Source organism: Nanorana parkeri, unplaced genomic scaffold, assembly GCF_000935625.1.
Source record: "Nanorana parkeri isolate BGI_ZX_2015 unplaced genomic scaffold, ASM93562v1 scaffold614, whole genome shotgun sequence".
Lineage (NCBI taxonomy): Eukaryota > Metazoa > Chordata > Amphibia > Anura > Dicroglossidae > Nanorana > Nanorana parkeri.
In genome coordinates, this window is record NW_017306882.1 from 562,964 (window position 1) to 579,938 (window position 16,975).

General features: G+C 41.6%; 1 protein-coding gene across 1 annotated transcript in view; it reads left to right on the forward strand.

Moving 5' to 3' along the window:
* Positions 1 to 13,983, forward strand: part of METTL14 (methyltransferase like 14) — a 47,959-nt gene extending 33,976 nt beyond the window's left edge. The window contains exons 8-11 of the mRNA XM_018562937.1: positions 6,610 to 6,702; positions 9,993 to 10,109; positions 10,430 to 10,640; positions 13,653 to 13,983. Coding sequence (XP_018418439.1) covers positions 6,610 to 6,702; positions 9,993 to 10,109; positions 10,430 to 10,640; positions 13,653 to 13,969 — 738 coding nt within the window. The 3' untranslated portion in view covers positions 13,970 to 13,983. The remainder of the gene's footprint in view (positions 1 to 6,609; positions 6,703 to 9,992; positions 10,110 to 10,429; positions 10,641 to 13,652) is intronic.
* Positions 13,984 to 16,975: the final 2,992 nt, after the last annotated feature.

Genomic DNA, 16,975 nt, shown 5'->3' on the forward strand with positions numbered 1-16,975 from the left:
TTTCAGTTACTGTTGCCTTTCTATCATCTCCTCTGACATCAACAAGGCATTTTTGTCCACACAACTGCCACTCACTGGGTATTTTCTTTTTTTCGGACCATTCTCTGTAAACCCTAGAGATGGTTGTGCGTGAAAATCCCAGTAGATCAGCAGTTTTTGAAATACTCAGACCAGCAGCCCGTCTGGCACCAATAACCATGCCACATTCAAAATCACTTAAATCCCCTTCCTTCCCCATTCTGATGGTCGATTTGAATTTCAAGTCGTGTTCACCACGTCTAGATGCCTAAATGCATTGAGTTGCTGCCATGTGATTGGCTGATTTAGTAGTTTGTTTTGCCAAGCAATTGAACAGGTGTACCTAATAATAAAGTGGCTGGTGAGTGTATATCAGCTGACATGAGGTTGGCTTCAGTAGAGATGCTTACCCCATGCCATCAAGGCCTTTGTTACTATTCTGCTCACACTTGGTAGAGTTATCACTTCGCAAACTAGGAGGTGGTGACTCCAGTGTAGTGTAGTGATCTGGGAACTGGTACATGAGTTTCTTTTTCGACTTTTTTTAATTTAAAAATTTCACAAGATTACAGATGAAAAAGAGGAAAGGAAGCCGACATTAGGGATATTTAGTCTGCAGGTATATAAACAGAGATGCAAATATCAGTCTGTACATATGATTATGCGAGCCATTAAAGCAAGGAGGAATCAGCAAATACACGTGGCCTCGGCACAAAGTTTAAAATGCAGTCCTGAATTAAGTACAGCCAACTTAAGTATGCACAGACCAACCAAAATAGCTGTAAATGCAGAACAAATTGAGTGAAGTAAAGGAAGAGGGAAGAGTGAGAAGGAGGAGCAATGAAAAGAAAAAAAGACAGAGGAGAGAAAAAAGAAGAGATCCACACCCGAAACCCAGCACCAAATCCCATCGAGAGGGAACGCGGAATTAAAGGACATGGAATTGGGGATCCATACATTTCCAAGGGGACCATACCTTATGAAACACCGTGAGTGTATTATTGAGAAGGGCTGCAAGGTATTCCAAATAATATATGTTGTGGATACGCTTAACCTTCCTGGCGGTAATCCCGAGTGTGGCTCGTGGTTAATTTTCAGTACCAAAAGCGGTAACCCCAAGCTACACTCGGGATTACACTGAAGCGTCATACCTTGTCCCCACGAGCCCTGCTGTGTACTCCGGCCGATGCCGGCATCCGTCTTTCGGGTTTTGTCCCACGCCGCAGGGCAAGCGGAACCGACGGGAAACAGACCGCCAGGGAGGTTAAACAAGTCAAAAGTTGAGGGAGGAACAGGTTGCCGCCATCTGAATGCCACTAAGCATCTAGAAGCAGTCAGAATATGGTTAACTAATTTAGGGGAATATTTATTCAAGTCTGCAATGGACAGACCTAGTAGGCAGTGGAATAGATCAAGGGATACCCTTGAATTAAACATTTTATTAAGTAAGGTTACCACCTACTTCTAATATACCTTTACCATATTTACTAGGAAAGCCCCAAGATAAAGACAACCGAATCCCATCCCACATCTCCAGCAGACTGATAGGATGGCAGGATTGAGCAAGTGCAAAAATTCTTGTGTGGTACCAGTGATCAAGAATTTTATACTTGTTTTCTTTGTACAAAGCGCAGATGGATATTTTTATTGTCATTAGGCCAAATCTCATCTCATTCTTCATCTGTCAACACTCGATCCAAAACTGCCATGAGAGAGTTTCTTAATTAGACAACTATGTAAATGGTTGCAGTGTATATTTACTTTAGCATTTTACTTGGAGCTGAAGTTAACTGTTTGAGGAATTCTCTATACGATCTGTCTTCCCAGAATTGCCGTACTCCTTATGGCTGCAATCACTTCCTGGCTACTTCCATCTCTTGGGGACCCCAGTGGTGAGATCTCTGGACTGTCCATAGTTCCCAACTCTGATTTGCCATCATAAATATTCTTACAAAAAAAACCAAAACCATGCATTTAGTCCCTCTGAGCCCTGAGTTATGCTGTCTCATATTAGTTAAAACTTCAGCTAATTGCATTTAGATATGTTTTTATAACAAAATAAGGGACATTTATCAAACAACTCGGCAACAAAATGAGATGTAAATCAGGCGGCCTTATGTATATTTTTTACCACTGTGCCTGCAATCCTAACAGATTTGCTTGGGTCTGAGACCTGTTGAGCACTGAAGATTAGACAATTTCCCTGCAAATAGACTAACGGGTAAGAATTGGGAAGGGTCAGATTTCATTCTGTCGCAGGGTAGAATTTATTTGCTGTTTTTATTTGCTTTTTGCTGTTTAGCTTTGTCTTAGTGTGTGACAAATTGGTAAATGTCCCCTACAGTTCCTAACAATGCCAAAAATCAGTACTAATTGGATGCACCCACTTATGTTGTGATTCTTAAAGTGCAGCTGAAGCCAAAACCTTTTTGTTTTTTTAGTGTAAGATAATGTGTAGAGGGATTATAAAACCTGACCGGTTTTCATTGCTCTCTGTGTCCCCGTTAGCGAGATTCACCCTCTCTATTTATCCTGATGACTGTTATCACTGAAAGTGTCATCCGAATAGGAATAGATAGGAAATCTTCCAATGGAGACACTAGTTCTGAGGACCCTGCTGACCACCAAGGATTTCCCCCTCTCTAGGGGGATTTCATCTCACTTCTTGCTTTGCCGTTGGGACAGGATGACCGGGATTACATAGTTACATAGTATTTGAAGTTGAATACAGACACAAGTCCATCAAATTCAACCTTTTGTGTGTCCTGTGTGTGATTTTGTGCATGTGTCTGTACACAAGTCCCTTTTGTGATCTTGTTTTTAAGAGTACCTGTACCCCCCAATGTTATGGTCTCTGAGGAAGGTATCAATGCTTTTTGAATGATTCAATACTCTCAGCTGATACCACTGCTTGTGGCAGCGAGTTCCAGACTTTAACCGCTCTAACTGAAAATAATCCCCTAAGCCCCTTGTGGTTAAATCTTTTCTCCGCCAATTGTAGGTGGTGGCCTCTAGTCTTTGTTACGGAGTGTACTGTAAATAGTTTATTGCTGGTGTTGCCATCTCCACTAAACATTTTGTACATCAAAATCATGTCCCCTCTTAACCGTCTCACTTCCAGCATGAACAAGTTTACATTTAGAAACCTTGTCTCATAGCTTAGGTCCTCCAGCTCCTTAATTAGTTTAGTTGCCTTTCTCTGGACTCTCCCCAGCTCCAGGACATCCTTTCTGTGGATTGGTGACCAAAACTGTACCGCATACTCCAGATGAGGCCGAACCAGTGCTCTATAAAGTGGCAAAATTATTGCTTTATCTCTACAGTTCATTCCCTTTTTAATACAAGACAGTACTCTGCTGGCTTTGGTTGCCGCAGCCTGGCATTGCAAACCATTATTCAATCTGTGCTCTACTATGATCCCCAGATCTTTTTCTACTTCTGACTTCCCTAGCGGGGCACCCATTAATGTGTATTCCGCTTGCCTGTTTTTAAACCCAAAATGCATTACTTTACATTTTTCAACATTAAATCTCATCTACCATGTAGTTGCCCACTCCCCTATTTTATCCAGGCCCTCCTGTAATGTTTCAATGTCTAAGTCCGTGTCTATTACACTCCCAATTTTAGTGTCATCTGCAAACACAAAAGCATGGCTATTGACGCCCTCCCCGATATAATTAATGAACATGTTAAATAGAATGGGGCCTAGCACAGAGCCCTGAGGCACTCCACTCTTGACCTTAGACCAATGTGAAAAAGAGCCATTTATAGATTCTCTCTGGGCAGGTTCCAGTAGCCACCATTTCATCTATGCCCATAGATTTAAGCTTGTGTAGTAAGCGTTTATGTGGTACCTGTCATCAGCTTTGGCAAAATCCAGATATACCACATCCACCGGCCTCCCTCCATCCAGATCTCTACTCACCTCTTCGTAGAATGTTAGTAGGTTGGCCTGGTGAGAACGGTCCTTTCTAAATCCATGCTGATTATCACTTAATATACTATTGTCATGAACAAAATCCACTAAATAGTCCATTTCCTCTAACAGTTTTGCATACTATTGATGTTAGACTGAGTGGTCTGTAGTTCCCAGGTTGGCATCTCAAACCTTTTTTGAAAATTGGTACTACTATAGCTTTCTGCCAGTAACTTGGTACCCTACCAGTCATTTAAGGAGTCCTTGAAAATTAGGAATAATGGTCTCGCTATAACCTGGCTTTAAGTACCTTGGGGTGCAGGTTATCTGGCCCTAATGCTTTATTTGCATTAAAGGAGAACTATGGGGTTAGGGCTTTTCCCCATAGTTCTTCTTAGGGTAACGGGAGGACACAAACTAGCGTCCTCCTGTCACCCAAAGCTCAGTATACCGCGAGCTACAGCTTTTCCCCATAGTTCTTCTTAGGGTAACGGGAGGACACAAACTAGCATCCTCCTGTCACCCAAAGCTCAGTATACCGCGAGCTACAACTCGCGGTATACTGAGACGCCGCAGCTGAAACGGATCCTGACAATTATGTCTGGATCCGCCCAGCTGCATGAGTGACAGCTGGCTCTGCCTATCTAGAGGCAGAGACAGCTGTACCCGCCCCCTCCCCCGTCCGTTCCGCCAGTCAGCGCTGGAGGATCGGAGCGGGGATGGGGGAATTTAGTCCCTCCCCTGTCACGGCTCTCTGCCGTGACAGGATCGAGAAGTGAGCGAACGCCGGTATCTGTTCGCTCACTTCCCGATCTACTGAGACGACCTGTGACAGTCTCATTGTCACAGGGTTCTTTTTACAGACTGTGGCCATATGCTTTTCATAATCCATTTTAGCTGGCCGTTTTATATCTCTTAATTTCTACTTTAAGCAACTCTAGATTGGTTCTAAAAAATATTAGATTCTGTTACCTAATACAATTTGCATACAATTTATTATATTTTACATATATCTCAGGATAGATGCGTCCATGGACGGTGATCTATTCCAAACCACATGTAATCATATCACCATTACATGCAGGCTGCCGCTTACAGATGCGAACACTGTCACCCCGATCATTAACTTGAACTTGTATAGCGGCTGCAGCTGAAGGGGCTTTTGAGATTTCTGCTGCAGGAATCCCAAATTGCATAGTGTGAATGAAGCCTTCAAAAAACTAGGGATGCACCGATATATCGGCTGCCGAAACATATCGGCCGAAAATGGCACTTTTGGCATAATACCGAAAGTTCCATTTTCCTGCTGAAACATGCGCCGGTGTCTCTCCTCCCATACCGCTCAGCCTCCTGTCACAGTCCAGCAGAGCAGTGTGTGGGCGGAGACAGGCCGCGCTGTCACAGGGCTGAGCTCTCCTACACCGCTCGCTCAGCCTCCTGTGACAGTGTGTCAGACAGGAGAGCAAGGTGCAAACACTCAGCGATCGCTGAGTGTTTGTACATAATTGAGGACATGGTATGTGTACTATACCCTCAATTATGAATGAATGGGAAGTGATCTACATCACCTCCTGTTCATTCATGATTGTGGTTATAGTAAACATACTCTGTCCTCATGTTATCAATGAACAGGAACACTCAGTATAGAGGATTCCTGTTCATTTATAAGACTTTGTGTCCTCAATCTCTTTTCCTATACTAAAAGGGAAATATAAGGGGTCTGTACAGACCCCCAATATTTCCCCGAAGCCCCTAAAAGTAATGTAAAAAATAAAAATATTTAATAAAACACGAATTAATAAATAAAAATAAATATAAAAAAATTAAAGTTTAAAAAAAAATTAAAATAAAAAACATTTTCGGTTTCGGCCTGAAATGTTTTTTATTTCGGTGCACCTCTACAAAAAAACATTTCAGTTAAATGAGAATTCTTCTATTAAGACAACCTGCCACATTGGGTGGGTTGGTGTGGTAGCCCAGATCCCCAGGTCTAGTCACCACCATCCTGGAGAGATTTGGTAGACAGTTCAGGCCTCTCATCTAACCAAAACCAAAATAGTGGCTTCTTAAGCTGGTCATGTGATTTGGCTGGTAATTGGGAGGCCATTGTCACATACCATGCATGTGTGTTGACCAATGTGAGCAGTCTGGATACTGAATATGTGAGCTGAACATTCAAATTTGCGTGCTGGAATGAAATCTATTATATTTACTCCTGGCTGTGTTTGCCTCACGTTTTCGGATAGATGGATAATAAGAAAAACCATCATCCATTCTTCTTATGCCTTGATGTGTATCTTCTGTTCAATCCAGGCATCATTTCTTGTTTGCTCAAATATTCCACCTTGGTCTGACCTTTTACCTCTTCAGTGTGATTCCTCATGGTAGTAAAGGCCGTACATGTGATCATTTATACCAGATTAAAATGTTTTTGAGCAAAGCATAAATTACACTTTGAATCTATCTTTCCATTACTCATATATTGTCTTCTTCATTTCTACACATCTGGTACATATTAAAAGCTTTAGCTCCACACTTGTGATGCAGGACCTTGTGGTTTTAATGCGTAATCTCTGGGACTTTACTCATGCATTGAACTGTCAGAACGCTTTCATAGATGGGAATTTTTCTGCAGTGTTCACAAATCATTCACTGAAGCCGTGTTTCTCTTTCAGATAATGAAGTTGGATATAGAAAGTATTGCTGGCCAGAGGGCCTTTCTTTTCCTATGGTGCGGCTCTGGAGAAGGACTGGATTTCGGTAGAATGGTAAGCATTAGCGTTCTAATCCCCAATATATAGCTGCAGCTGGAGGCTGCTTCCTGCTTCACTTGTTCTGTGCACACTTGACAAATAAAGTCTGTTGTGAGGATTGTGGGTGAAGTAATATGGTGGAGGAGGCGAAACATTCACATTAGGAGCAGTGCTGTGCCGTCTTTGTTTTTGTTTTGTAGTCTGGAGATGGTGTGTCCAGGCAGGTGTTTTATAAAGCTGTCTGGATGTCCTTGTTTCCAAGTAACTTTTTTACCATGCCGCGCAGAATTTACTGCTGGATGGAAATGAACAACACATTCTAAAACTTTGTGCGATTGTCACAGCAGAACAATTTGCTGAACACATGCCACTGTATGAATTACCTTTGTACACCAATTCAGCCATTTTTAAAGAGGAACATCACCCTACCTAGATGAAACTACATTTCATTTCTGCAACAATTGCCCCTGTATGTGGCTGGTCCCTGGCAGAGACTTGTGGGGTGTGTGTGCATGCTTGGGATCGAAATTGCGCAATCATTGTCCCACTGAAAAACTGCCTCCTGAGATGCATCAAGTGGACATCCCAGAAGGTAATGGTTGGCCGATTCTGTCATCCTCGTCTAGGAGAGGAATCCAGAAAAAATGGATTTACTATAAAAAAAAAAATGTCTGCAAAAGGAGGAAGCAGAGGAAATTGGATATCCATATGATTACTCAAAAGGCTACTATGCTTAAAGTTCTGTATATCTAAAGCCATGTTTTCTTTCATAGTGTATGGGAGGGTTAAAACTGCTGCCATTTTTTTACCCATCTGTTTCATTGGGGAAATATCCCTTCCTGTAGACTTTACAGGAAGTGAGGGGATATCTTTCCAATGTGATGGATAATTCGCTCTTAGACAGTTGTCACTAGAACAAGTGTCCCCATTAGAAACTTTTTCCCCTTTTCTTGTTCTGATGGCAACTCAGTCCTCACTTAAATTTTTCACTCATCTGTAGATCCTCAAATCATCCCTGAATTGGTGCTGACTAGAGCTGCAGCTAACAATTATTTTCAAAATCGATTAGTTAGCCGATTATTAAGTTCGATTAATCGGTTAATCGGATAAACAATACACAATTTGTATTGGGATTGTAGTCTATCACTGGAGCATGCTTGGAGCGGTGGCTACTTCACAACACATACAGGGACCATGGGGAACAAAAGTAGCCACCCTGCAGAAGGAAGGACAGTGTCAGCACCAATTCAGAGATGATTTGAGGATCTACAGCCGAGTGATACACAAATAAGATACATTTTTGTTACTCGTTAAGATACTTGAATGCATTTTTAGGATTTAACTCCTGAGTTTAGTGTCACTTTAAGCAAACCGATACATTTGTCTAAAATCTTAGATATATCATTGTATGTAGATAAGTGCTCGTAGTATTGAAGGAAAACCTTCCAATCAATATCTGAGCTTGAGGGCATAAAGTTATCGGACAGATCTGGGTTGAAGAGTGTTTGATAAAAATGTCATGTAGAAGAAGGGCAGTTTGGGCAGAAATAGTGGCACTATTAAGGGTGATAAGGGATATATAGATATATATAGATAATATATATATTGTTATGTGTGTACATTTTCCATTTTCCTTAAAGACTTGTGGTTCATTTCAATACCAGGTCCCCTTATTTACAATTGCCATTCATTTAATTTCCATTGAACAGCTAGCATAGAAACATTTTTACAATGACCAAGAGTACTTGTCAGATTAGAAAACGCCAGGGTTTTATTAGTGACATATAATATATATAATGGTTTATGACCTGTGTTACTAACACAATGCTGGCTCCTTGTAAAGGTATCCCCGGCCTAATGAATCCCCAATGTTATTTACCATAAAGATGGTAATACAAGAGATCAGTTAGCACCTCCGGCTGTTTGAGTCCCAGGATAATAAACTTTTTACTGGCTTACAATCCATTGAACATTGTGCAATGCAGCATGGGTCATGAGAAGCATTTATTAACATTATGGCTTCTAATCCTAACTGAACGCTTGTTGAGCTTCAGCTTGTATGCTTGGAGCTCTGGACAAAACATAGGCGGGAAAGTTGGCACCAGCTACATATTTGTATTGCTATTTTATTCTTTAGGAAGACTTCCTGTTCCAGACCCCATTCAGTAATTGATGGGAAATCTCCCCAGCAAGGACTCTGGCAATAAAAGTTCACTTATCAAAACCTGTGATTTTTTTTTTTTTTCCACTGTAAAGCTGCACTCCAAGCAATATAACAGGCACCACTTAATGCAGCTCTGTTTCATGAATATATTATTAGGGAGACACTCGCCTTATCCACACAAGGCACCATAACGGGGTCCTTGGAAAGGTCATTCCCAGATGCCCCATATAATCTCCTTACCCGTGCTCCCTTCACATTTCCATTCTCATCTGCAGCTGGCTCTGAGATCTTGTGTGTCCATGACCCAGAGGAGAGGGTGACAATACACCCAGGTCATGTGACAGTGATCAGGCCGAAGACTTGACTGATGGGCCTAGACATAGTCACTGGGGAGCAGATCACATGCTCTACTTAAGTGGTGGGTATTGTCGGTGGCTGCAGAGAAGCGAGAAGTTGCGAGGGAGCACAGGTAATAGGAATATATACAGGCAGGTGGGATGGGGAGCTTCCCAGAGACACTGTCACCTTTCCCTGCATGTGGCATGCAATTCCCTGTACAGAAGAGCACAGCCACCACTTCTAAGGAGTGCAGAGATGCAATATATTATATAATTTTGTTTTTAGGCTGAGTACATTTTTTAACTATTCCACCTTTTTGGTTTCAGATGATTAAGTAATAAAGGACTCGCACTTATTGGCACACACTTCTTAATGCATCAGTAACAAAGTATTAGTAGTGTCACAGTAACCTCAAAAGAGTTCGATTTTCCCATAAGAGGGTTTCAGTGACACGTGTTCATTTTAATGTTGGCAGTACACTAAGAAGGATATTGAATGATCTGACCCCGGATGAAGAAGATGACATCACCATATACCACAATTGGTGACCTGACGGAGGATTGTAGGACAACTAGCACATCTCTGTTCTCATTTTCATTTGTTTTCTGCACAGCCAGCTTCGTGATTGAAGTCTGTTTTTAATAACTGTTCCCAGTTAGGTTACACTGACATAATATGGATTTTGTCTGTTATGATCGGCTTGATAGCAATTGAAGCTTTACAGTAATGTTTGTTATGCAATGTGAGAAAACTCAAGCAATGTCCATATGTTTCATTTTCATGTTATCTGTGTTATTTTCAGTGTTTTCGCAAGTGGGGATTCCGGCGGTCTGAAGACATTTGTTGGATAAAGACCAATAAAGATAATCCAGGCAAAACCAAGACCCTGGATCCCAAGGCAATCTTCCAGAGGACGAAGGTATAGTGTGGCCATTGTCACTAGAACTCCAATCAGCTTTTCTGATAAAGAGCGTTTCTAGGTTGATGATGGGGGAGGGAGGAAATAGGCAACTAATAAGCAGATTAAACTTCAGAAATGAGCCCTTATTCACCTCAGGAATATAGATGGTAAAAATGTTGGCAAACAAGAAGGCAGGGGGCTTCTCTCCAATGGTGACATAGACAGCACCAACAAAGGGTGCCACTGCTCCCCACTGTTTAAATGCTACATTGTTCTATACAGAGTTTTCCACTGGTGTATGAAAGTGTTCTGAACATAACTTATAATTGTTTCTATAGGAACATTGCCTTATGGGCATTAAAGGAACAGTTCACCGCAGCACTGACGGAGATTTCATCCATGCCAATGTTGACATTGACCTTATCATCACAGAGGAGCCTGAAATAGGAAACATTGAAAAGCCTGTAGAGATTTTTCACATTATTGAGCATTTCTGCCTAGGAAGAAGGCGGCTCCACCTCTTTGGAAGAGACAGCACCATAAGACCTGGTAAGATTTCAAGAGATAATCCGTGCAAACACAACATTTTTAAATGGGATCCTAGCTGTATTCTTGACCTTTAGCTAGCTCAAACATGGATGAAAAACCTGAGCTCTTTGTGATTGATTGATTGATTGATTGACCTATGAGTCTGTGTACCTGGACAGGGAAGAGAAATGTGAAATATGTCTCAAGTACAGTGGATAACAAAGTCTTAAAATAAAACATGCAACATTCTTTTTGTTGCCATTTCTTTATATTCCCGTTGCCCTTTTACCAAGCTGATCCTGTGCCCAGGCAATGCACATTAATGTATTTGCCTATTCTGCACAAACCATAAGAAAACACTTTAAAAGTGGTCATCAGTTTCCCCCCTTTTCTTCCCTCCTCAGTCTTGCACAGTTGTATAGGCTCCTCTGTAATAAAATGGCTTACTCTGGTTTCACTGCACACTGTGAGCTTCTCACAATATGAATTAGAATCTGCGGCAAGTCAGGTAGAGCCCTCCTTATTTCCTGGCTGGAGGATGTCCAGATTCATCTGGCACTTTTCTCCTCAGCCTCTGGCCCGCCTCTTTCATTCATTTCAGTACTTTCAATCATGGAGCATATGGTATGTATTGAAAATGGAAAGGATTTAGTTAAAAATGTCATTGAGGGGGGAGGCAGGAACAACTAATAAGCAGATTAAACTTCAGAAATGAGCCCTTATTCACCTTTGTAGCTGTTGGCATTGTGGAGAAATTCCTCTTCAAAATTCACACATTTTGGAAACATTCATCTTCAAAATTCACACATTGTGGAGACATTCATCTTCAAGTTCTTCAATTTCATACATTGTGGAGACATTCATCTTCAAAATTCACACATTGTGGAGACATTCATCTTCAAAATTCACACACTGGAGACATTTATCTTAAAAATTCACACACTGTGGAGACATTCGTCTTCAAAATTCACACATTTGAAGATGAATGTCTCCACAAATTCACATATTGTGGAAACCTTCGTCTTCAAAATTCACACACTGGAGACATTCATCTTCAAAATTCACACACTGTGGACACATTCGTCTTCAAAATTCACACACTGGAGACATTCGTCTTCAAAATTCACACACTGTGGAGGCATTCGTCTTCAAAATTCACACATTGTGGAGACATTCATCTTCAAAATTCACACATTGTGGAGACATTCGTCTTCAAAATTCACATATTGTGGAGACATTCATCTTCAAAATTCATATATTGTGGAGACATTCATCTTTAAGTTCTTCAACTTCACACATTGTGGAGACATTCGTCTTCAAAATTCACACATTGTGGAGACATTCATCTTCAAACAAATGTGTGCTGTTAGAAACCCGCTGACACCCATTTTCAGAGTCTCCATTGTGATCTTTGAGGGTGTATTACTTCATATTACCTGCAGCTACAAAGGTCAGTGATGACTTGTTTTAAAGCTCTTTTTATTGCTTGTTAAGAGTATGCAAAAACCTTCATGTTCATTACCTGGAGACGTGCACTTTAAACTGTTCTGAACTGAGAGAATATGGAGGTGGCTTTGTGATAATGCTAGTTGGCTGTCATGTTAATCCAGTGACTTCAGTGCCCTTTGAGGCTCTGACCTGGAACACAAATGCAGATCAGGAGTTCTGACTTCACTTTTTCTAATCTGCGTACTGATCTAGAACATTGACTAAAAGGGTATTGAAAGCAGAGGCAGCCTGCTATAGAAGATCAGCAATGGTAACCCCTTTGTCAGGTTTTCTATAAGTTGATTCAGTGTAAATGTGTTACACACAGATGGCAGCTCTTCGCTTTAAGAAGGGAACCTATTTCCTTACAGTTCTGTCGGGCTGCATTACATTCAAAATAATAGGAATTTCAACTTTGAATGTCCTTTAAATTCTCTCCCACCCTTAATTCACATCTAGATCTAGGCGTTTGTAAGTGCATTGAGGAAGTACATTCTATGGACATCTTTAATAAGTTGGCACAATTTCATTCAGCCCTGTGAATATGCACTTCCCTGTGTCACAGCTCTAACTAATATGTAGATTCCTTGTCGCACTCCTTACCGCTCTCTGTAGTCACCAGCACACCAATTTCATTTAACAACGTCATAACAACAGGATAGTATGTGCTGGGACTTCACAACGTCTTTAAGCTCTCCACAGGCTTTACTATGTGTACATCCTCCTTTAGAACTACCAAAATCTAGGGCAAGGGCCGGCCTGATTGGATACAAAGTCATTAGGTTTGGTAGGTCCTCATATTACATAGCAATGGTAACTATATAAAGTTGACAGATTGTGTTGTTTTATTGTAACGCATATGGTAAGCCTTAGGACTAGTTCACACAAGCCTCAGTGCGTTCTGGCCGAAACGCACTAGATCGCATTCCAGTCGGCTCGCTTTGTTTTGGGGCGGGAGGGGGCGTGGCGGTGCATTGAACTCAATGGCACCGCAGCCACACCCTCCAGCCGCAGTGCGATCGGCCACACAGGAACGCTTGACACATCAATGCCTGCGTTCTAGTGCGACCAAAAAAAATGCTGCATGCATTGACGTGCCACATGTTCCCGTGCAGCCAATTGCACTGCGGACGGAGGGCGTGGCTGTGGTGCCATTGAGTTTAATTCACCATCACTCCCGAAAATAAAGTGAGCCGGCCGGAATGCGATCCAGTGTGTTGCGGCCAGAATGCGATCCAGTGCGTTTGCGGCCAGTATGCGATCCAGAACGCACTGAGGCTGGTGTGAACTAGCCGTCACAGTGATCCCCAGTGTAAATGCATTGTCTTTTAATCCTCTACAAGAAAGTGTGTACAAGAAGTGACTAAGTCACTAGTACAAGGTGGTAATGTTCTGTGGCTGACTTCATATCATTCCTTGCATTCAGTATGCCTCTGATTACAACACCGAGTGAAATGGAAGTCTTAGCCATAAGTTTGGACTGCTTAGAATTGCAGTATTTCCTCTACGTGTTCTGATAACATTGCCATGTTGTTCCTTTTTCAGGCTGGCTTACAGTTGGACCCACTCTTACCAACAGCAACTTCAATCCTGAGACATATGCTTCAAATTTCAATACTCCTAATTCAACACTCACAGGCTGCACAGAGGAGATAGAGAGGCTTCGCCCCAAAACACCCCCACTCAAATCCGACCGTGGCTTTGGCACATCCAACTTTGGTTCCAGAGGTGGCAATCGGGGTGGACCCTCTGCAGGAAGAGGAGAAAGAGGTAGAGAAAGAAACAGAGGAGGTTTCCGTGGTGACAGAGGAGGTTTCAGGGGACGTGGCGGGCCGCATAGAGGGGGATTTGCCCCACGCTGATTTTTAGAATAAGCATTCACATTTACTTTTTTTTTATCTGGATACAGCAAGAGTTGTCATTTCAAATATGTGATGTCACAGCTGAAAATAGATTGATAAGCTTTAAATCTGGAAGCTTCTTCATAATAAATGTTTGGGTTTTTTTTAACAAAATCTGCAGTTCTGTAGTGTTTTTTTTTTCTTCTGTTTTTGAAAACCAGGAAACGGAGCACGTCAGCATTCTTTAAAGTCGCTTACAGTTATCCATTTGTATTGCAATATGATTGTACAGATGCAGAGACGCACCTATTAGACCAGCACCTGGGGAGTCCTTAAGGAATTGGAGTGGTGAGATTTCCTTTTGGCTCTAAATATGATTTGTACAATCTGATTTTAGAATGGCTGAGAACAAAGTGGTAACAATGTAGTGTCAGGGCCTACCTGAACTATCCATTCACTTTGTATTCAGCTGTTAGGCTACATAGCAAATGTAAATGAGATTGTACAACCAGATTATAATGTGTGTGGCCATCTTCACAAAAGAAGAATGGAAAGGTGTATTTCTCTGGAAAGTAAACTTCTGCCCTTCCCATATTGTACTAATGGGTTGCCGTGTCATTAAAGTATAAGCAGTTCAGTGCCCAGACCTCCCATGCTGAGACGAAGTAACGCCTGTGCACCTGCACGGCAGTTGCATCATCTGGACCCAGCCAAGCAAGTGGTCGAAGACTGGGACAAAGATGGAAGTACCAGCAAGGGAGGAGCGCAGTGGTGGAGGGGATTGCTTTGGGGCAGGTAATTCGGCCATTATGTGCTAATATGCTGTGTTTACATAGTTACATAGTATTTGAGGTTGAATAAAGACATTAGTCCATCAAGTCCAACCTATTAGGATCTCATTCTAGGAGTACCTGTAACCCTGTATATTACGGTCCCTTAAGAAATCGTCCAAAAGTTTCTTGAACAATTCCACATTCTTTGCTGAAATCACTGTCTGTGGCAGTGAGTTCCAGACCCTAACTGATCTTACTGTGAAGAACCCCCTTCGCCCCTTGTGCTGGAATTTTTTTTCCACCAATTTTAGGTGGTGGCCTCTAGTTTTTGTAATGGAGTTAATTTTAAACAGTTTATCGCTAATGTTGCTGCCACCATTGAACATTTTGTACATGGAGATATTTTATTGCAATAACCTGTGTCTAATATATGGTAAAGAAGTTCAATCTGAAGTATCTTCTTGGTCTGCATAGAGCAAGAGCTACCGGTAGATGTAAACCAGTATTAGATTTAATAAGCATTCCTTTTATACAAAGCACGTTCTTATGGGAAGTTACTTTATTGTATAAAATGGACATACAAAGTGTCTTATGTATAAAAGTGAGGGAGGATCACGGAAAGGAGGAATTACGACGTTTTAGAACTGCCTCCGTAACAGAGAACACTGCCATAAACTTCCACCTATGAAGAAATGGGAGGAGGATCTTCAGCTTTCCTTTTTAGACGGTCAATGGAGTGCAGCTATTGAGGCCAATGCATTTTACTCAAAATGTCTAGATTACTGGGAAACTTCACAAAAAAACGATTCCAAGATGCTACATGACACATTATCGTTTACACAAAATGTCTTTCTCCTATTCTCCCAAATGTTGGCGTCACTCTGGCCAAACTGGTAATATTCTCCATATAGTCTGGTATTGTAGAAATAGCCAGAGTTTTTGGCATTCTCTTTTTAAAGCTATGGCGGACTTTACGGGTATTTTGACCAAGCCCTCCCCCCAATTGGCACTCTTGAGCATTGGTATTGAGAACTACCCATTAGAATATAGATACCCTGTTACTCGCTTGTTACTAGCGGCTAGAAGACTCATAGCAAATCATTGGAAGTTGGACTATGCCCCGTCTTTTAAAAGATGTTCTTAACCAAGTAACCTTAACTTGTGTTTTTGAAAGGTTGATTGCATATAGATTCCAATCCTAGAAAACGTTCCACTCTAATTGGGATGCGTGGCTGAAATTTGACTGCAATTCTAAGATTACAGTTGCACCTCGGTTCACAAACTTAATTTGTTCCACGATTCTGGTCGCGAACCGAAATAAACTGATCAGACCGCTATCTCGACTAGAGGAAGCCATGAACATGTGTCAGAGCAGGGAAGATGGCTGCAGTTGTGTTCGTCACCCGATGTGGAGTTTGCGAACGGAAGCAAAATGTTGCCGTACTTCCTGTTAGCGAACCGAATTGTTTGCTAAACTGAAGCGTTTGTGAATCGAGGTACCACTGTATTTTGTAATGCTTCCATAGGGTTTTTCCTCCTCGATTTCTGTAGCCTATCGTCTACTTTTCAATTGACCAATCCTATTCCTCCTTCTCTTGTCGATTCCGGTTTCCCTATTTCTCTAGCCATTTTTTCAATATGTTTCCCTTACAGTGAAAGGTACTGACTTATTTGAATATTGTATTGTAGAATTCTTTCTGGTTATGTACGGAGTTTTGGGACTTTGTTACATAGTATTTGAGGTTGAATAAAGACATAAGTCCATCAAGTCCAACCTATCGCGTGTATGCATTTGTTTGAGTTGGTGTGTGCGTGTGTATGAGTCCATGTGTGATTTTGCTCTTAGTAGTACCTGTACCCCTGTATGTTACGGTCTCCAAGGAAATCGTCTTAAAGTTTCTTGAATGATTCCACACTCTTGGCTGAAATCACTGCCTGTGGCAGCGAGTTCCAGACCTTAACCGCTCTTACTGAGAAGAGCCCCTTGCGCCGAAATTTTTTTTCTCCACCAATTTCAGGTGGTGGCCTCTAGTCTTTGTTATGTGGTTAACCGTAAAGAGTTTGTTAATGTTGCTACCACCATTGAACATTTTATAAAAGAAAATCATGTCCCCCCTTAATCTTCTTACTTCCGAGGCGAACATATTTAATTTTAACAGCCTTGTTTCATAGTTCAGGTCCTCCATCCCCTTAATGAGTTGGTTGCCCTCTGCTGGACTTTCTCCAGCTGTTATCGTCACTCTTGTTCTCTTTT